At 38.4% G+C, this 5,908-nt stretch overlaps 1 protein-coding gene across 1 annotated transcript; it reads right to left on the reverse strand.

Annotated features, from left to right (window-relative positions):
* Positions 1–1,257: 1,257 nt before the first annotated feature.
* Positions 1,258–1,866, reverse strand: LOC128132886 (uncharacterized mitochondrial protein AtMg00810-like). The gene is made up of 2 exons (XM_052769886.1): positions 1,719–1,866; positions 1,258–1,598 (listed from the first exon to the last, which is right to left on the reverse strand). The coding sequence occupies exons 1-2, from the start codon at positions 1,864–1,866 to the stop codon at positions 1,258–1,260; spliced, it is 489 nt and encodes a 162-aa protein (XP_052625846.1).
* Positions 1,867–5,908: the final 4,042 nt, after the last annotated feature.

The following is a 5,908-nucleotide window of genomic DNA, read 5'->3' on the forward strand; positions in this document are numbered from 1 at the left end:
TTGTCCACTTAAATTAAGCAGCGAGATCTACAGACAACCTCTAAATGGTTCAATTTTAGTTACACTAGAACGTGTTCCCCACTTCCTGATATATGCTAGTTATCAAGAACTTCCAAAGAACTCTTTACTTTAGGTGAATAGACAATTATTAAGGAGGAAGTCAGATTTAGAAATAGGTGCATATGTTGTGTCCCAGGTTGGATCTTTTTCAATCACGCAGAGGGGACAACATATGGCTAACTGGTAGAATATTGCATATGTTGTGTTCCAGGTCGGATCATCTCAATCACGTTGAGGAGACAACATATGACTAACAGATAGAAAGAATTTCAAAGATAAGGAGGTGTGTAGAAATAAAGTTGCATATGTTGCATTGCAGGTCGGATTGTTACTCACATAAATGAGACAACATATGACTAACAAATAGGAAGAATAGCATAGAAGAAGATGCAGAGAGACAGAGTTGCATATGTTACAATCCAGGTCATATCTTTCGATCACACAGAGGAAGTAACATATGACTGACAGTAAGTAAGAAAGAAAATAACTTTCTACAGACCTAATTTATTGGAATTCCCCAGTTACCCCATCAATACCGGAATTAAGGACAGAGTCCGCACATCACGGAAAAGTCAATCCACAGTTCTAAATACAGATCATTTAGTGTATTCACAGATTCCCATGTATATCTCTCTGCTCAACCTACCCAAGTGTTGTATTATCAGACTAAATAACACTATCTAGGTCAAAATTTGTCATGTCTCTAAACTTCTTAAGTTTATCTGCTCCTAGTCAAGTCCATTTTGAAAAACTTTCATGTCCACCAGCACATCGAACACAAATCTAAGACAATTTGACTTTGGTACCTTACATAGATTCAGATTGTCTGTTATCACCTGATTATTTCACTTCCCTACACAACCCCTACAAACAAGAACTATTAGTAACATATATATATTTTTGCTTTTCTAATTTCTAATTTTTTTTTGTTTGGTTTTTGATTATTTCTCCCCCTAAATTTGTGAATGGGTGAGAATGGAATTAAAATGCGCAAATTTAAACTATATTAAAGCAAACAAGATAAAACAAAGAAATTAGTCCTCAAAACGTATCATTTTCAAAAAGCTCACAAGCACATCGAATCGAGCTTTGTTAAACGGCTTTGTGAACAAATCCACCGCATTATTTGTAGTGGGAACCTTTTCCAGCCAAATGAGCGAACGCTTATAACAATCTCTGATGAAATGCATTTTCATGTTAATGTGCTTGGTTTTCGAGTGCTGGACTGGGTTTTCGAGTGCTGAAATGCATTTTCATTTTCATGTTAATGTTAATGAAATGCATTTTCATGTTAATGGCAGCCTCATTATCACACAGGATATGGGTTTCTAAATAATTCAAACCGTAATCCAACAGCTGATGTTGGATCCATATAACTTGAGAGCAATAAGCAGAGGCAACAACATATTCCGCTTCTGCTGCTGAGGTTGAGACCGTGTGCTTTTTGTTGCACTGCCAAGACACCAACCTATCACCAAGGAATTGATATCCTCCTGATGTAGATTTTCTATCAAGCTTACAGCCTCCATAATTACTGTCTGCGAATGCATATAAATCAAATTCAGAATTTTTCGGATACCAAAGACCCAAATTAGGGCTGCCTTTGAGATACCGAAATATTCTTTTGACAGCAATAACATGTGAAAGTTTAGGATTACCCTGATAGCGAGCGCATTGACAAACTGCAAACATGATATCTGGATGGCTTGCAGTTAGATACATCAACAAACCGATCATCGATCTGTAGTGAGTTTGATCTACAGATTCGCCATCAGTATCTGGAGTCAGTAGGGGTCTCTCAGCCATTGGCGTCAAGGTAGGTTTTGCGTCCTGAAACCCGAACTTCTCAAATATATCCTCCACATACTTTACTTGATGGAGCAGGATTCCGGTTGATCTTTGTTGGACCTGAAGCCCGAAAAACATGGTCATATCGCCCAATGAGCTCATCTCAAACCTCTTTTTCATCACTCCTTCAAACTCCTTGCATAGTTGTGGACGCGTAGACCCGAAAATGATGTCGTCAACATAGATTTGCACCAAGATTTGATCTGTACCAACATGCTTTTTGAACAAGGTTTGGTCAATTTTTCCTCGCGAGTAGCCATGTTCGAGCAAATGCTTTGTGAGAGTTGCATACCATGCTCTAGGAGCTTGATGCAATCCATACTGAGCCTTGTCTAACTTGTAGACATGGTTGGGAAACTTTGAGTTAACGAACCCTGGGAGTTGATCAACATAGATTTCTTCCTTCACCTTGCCAGACAAGAAAGCAGTCTTGGCGTCCGGCTGATATATTATGAAGTTCATGTAGGAAGCATATGCAAGGAAGAATCGAATAGCCTCCATGCAGGCTACCGGAGCATAGAATTCAGTGTAATCAAGACCCTCCATCTGTCTGAACCCATGAACGACCAACCTAGCCTTATTTCGTACAATTATCGTTGAATCATCCTGCTTATTAAGAAAGACCCAACGCGTGTTAAGAGACTTCTTGCCCTTGGGTAACTTAGCTAGCTTCCAAACCCCAAGTTTTTCAAATTGATTCAGATATTCATGCATAGCATCTACCCAGCTGGGCTCATTCAAAGCCATTTTTTACATTCTTTGGCTCAATTTGAGAGATAAAGAAAGAATAGAGACATGTATTGACATCTCTACTCTGACTTCTTGTTTTCACACCATCGCCCAGCTGGCCAATGACATTCTAGATCGGATGATCGCGTTGAATACGAGAGGGGATCTCCTGGCCGATATCATTGAGTGAAACGAGAAGATTAGGAATATTGATAGCTTCACCATTTGCTGAAAGATCCACATCAGATGAACCTGTCTCCTTTGATATATCTGCTACAAACTCATTAGCAATTTATTCAAGAAAGAGTAGTTCCATGAAAGTTAAGGTAACAACGGAAGCATCTCTAGACACAAACTCTCTTTCAACATGAGTAAGAGGTGTAGCATCAGCATCTGGAGCATCATGTTGAGAGTGAGATTCTGGACTGGTAAATGGAACAAATGACTCCCCCCCTGAGGAATTGAAGAGGTAACCAGTGGAGGTCTGTAAACAACTTCTTTGTCTTCATCTTTAGGAGAAATCTTCGAACCAGAGGAAGAACCAGATGAACCATCTGAATACACATTGAGTGATTTAAACAATGATGTGTAATCAAATAACCAATCGAGCCCACTCTAGCATCCATTTCATTCTCCTCCAACCAGCGCACACCAAAGGATTCCACAATTTGCTTTGTATTCTTGTTGTAGACCCTATATGTAGTACGAGCAGCATACCCCACGAAATAACAGTCATCAGCTTTGGCATTAAATTTAAGGTTGGACTCCAGATGAAGAAGGGTGCAAGGGCAACCAAATACTCGGAAGTAGCTGACTGATGGCTTGTGTCCATATAAAATTTCATACGGAGTCTTCATCTGGGCTTTTTTGAACAATAAATGATTCTGAACAACACATCTTAGCCCAAAAGAAAACAGGAAGCTTGGAATCACAGAGCATCATCCTTGCAGCGTTCGATTTCTCCACTCAGCAACACCATTTTGTTGAGGTGTGCGAATGGAACTATATTGACGCACAATTCCCTTTTCTGCACAGAAGTGATCAAGAACAACATTCTTGAATTCTATTCCATTATCAGTTCGACGTGCCTTACCCGGTGGTTCGTTTGATTCTCAATCATTACAATAAACTTCTTGATCGGATCATCAATTCCAACTTTTTTGGATAAGAAGAAGACCCATGTAAACGCGAGAAATCATCTATCACAACAAGACAATATGAATTTATGTTGATGCTTAGAACATTGACCAGACCAAATAAGTCCATGTACAACAATTGGAGCACCTGACTAATTGAGTTAACTAGTTTTGGAAATTGCGGTTTTCTGTGATGTTTGCCCTGGGCACAAGACACACATTTTTCAAACGTTATGAAGTCTCTGACGGGAAGACCACAGACCATTTCGTTTTTCACAAGACGATTTTGTTTCTTTGCATTGGCATGCTCGAGTCTTCGATGCCCCGACATAGCATTTTGTTCGTAGACCTTTGAAAAAAGGCAAGTGATTTGATCAGGGACATTGCTATTCATGTCAATTATGTAGGCATTTCCATCCCGCTTATATTTTACAAGGATCCATTCTACCAGGATGATAATGCCAGGCTTTAAGATCAGACATTCCTTATCAGTGAAGTGGATTGAATAACCTTTGTCACAAATCTGAGATACACTTAACAGGCTATGCTTTAACTCGGGAGCATTGTTAACATTCTGTAAACTTAGCACTCCCTTAGACATGGTTCCTTTTTGAGTGATCTTACCACCTTCTCCAACCACAAAGGAAACAAACCCCCCATTAAAAGTCTGAATGTTGTTCAACTGGGAGATGTCTCCAGTCATATGCCGGGAACACCCGCTATCGACATACCAAGGTCTGGCGACATTCCTCCGCAACTGTCCCTGCAAAATAAGCGGGGTCATTTAGATTTGGGAACCCAGGTCATCACTTTCTTGGGTTTACCCTTCATCTTCACAGATTTATCCTTTAAAACTTTCAACTTGAAATCATCATGTAAAGTACTTTCAGAGGATGATGATGATGATTGGTTGGAAGTTAATTTGGGCATCTACTGATATGTAGGTTTATTAACAATCATAGGTGGTTTTGAAATAGTTTTCTTTTCAGTTTGGATTGAGCGCTTGGATTTTCTACCAAGAGTGATTGAAGATCCATAACCGCTCTCTGATGAAATCAATCTCGGCAGAGCCTTGTTCAATTTTGGCAAACTGTTTACGACTTTGTTATTAAAAACCTATTTATTCCTTTGAAAAACAACCATTTTCTTGTTTTGATCATCCTTCCAATCATCATCCCGAGAATGAGTTCTAGAGGACTTTCTAGTAAAAGACCTTCCTCTAGTTTTGTTCTCTCCTCTTGGAGACATATAATGTACAAAAGTCCTGTTTGGACTATTCCTGGCTATATGACAACCAATACCACAATTAAAACAAATCTGCTTATTATTATTAAAACTGGTATTGTCCTTTGATTTCTTTTCTTTAATGACACCTTTACTTTTCTCGCAAGAAACAGATTGTGCCATAAGTGAAGGTGCATCAGATGGTGTGACATATGGAATTGGTGTGTTTTCATTAGAAGCAACACAATCATTAGAATTTTCAAAAAAACTCATCAAACACTTCAAAAAAACTTAATTCAGCATAAGCAGGTGCAAAAGTATCACAAAAAGCATTGTCATTTTTAACATTAGAAACAATAAATTCTTTATTTGGAAAAAAAACATTAGGTTCAGACTCAGTTTTGTTATCAGAAACAGATCCTTCAACTTCATGCTTTGACTGATATATGGATTGATCTGCAGGGGAAGTAGAAATGTTAGTATTTTCAACATTAATAAATCCTCCGGAAAAAAACCAGATGGCTTTCCATAAACCATGAATGGTTCGTTGGCAATTTCCTCATTAGTTAAAAGGGTGATACTGATATGTATGATTAAAAGGAGGAGGTACATTATCGTATCCAATACCCTTTTGATGGTTTCGCTTAAACTGCAGGCAATGGTCAATCATGTTTGCAACTACCTCGCTTGACACATCAAATTTTTTAAAATCAAAATTTGCAGACTCAAACTTGTCTTTTAATGTTTCAAGCTCAGTAATTAACTCAGTGTTCTGTCTCTTGATATAATCATAATTTTCACATTTGTTACTGTAGTCGTCCTGAAGTCTCCTAAAGTCCTTGATTGTGGTTTCTAACTGGGCATTTAAGGGTTTTTGTCCTTTTCTAAGTTGATAGCCCTCATATCTAAGG

The sequence above is a fragment of the Lactuca sativa genome, chromosome 3 (assembly GCF_002870075.4).
Source record: "Lactuca sativa cultivar Salinas chromosome 3, Lsat_Salinas_v11, whole genome shotgun sequence".
Taxonomy (NCBI): Eukaryota; Viridiplantae; Streptophyta; class Magnoliopsida; order Asterales; family Asteraceae; genus Lactuca; species Lactuca sativa.

Excerpts from the sequence above, each read along its gene's own strand:
- LOC128132886 (XM_052769886.1), bottom strand. The coding sequence starts at position 1,866 with ATGGCTGAGAGACCCCTACTGACTCCAGATACTGATGGCGAATCTGTA. Across the intron at positions 1,599-1,718 it reads TCAATGCGCTCGCTATCAGG|ACAGTAATTATGGAGGCTGT; the intron begins GTAATCCTAAAC and ends ATGCATTCGCAG.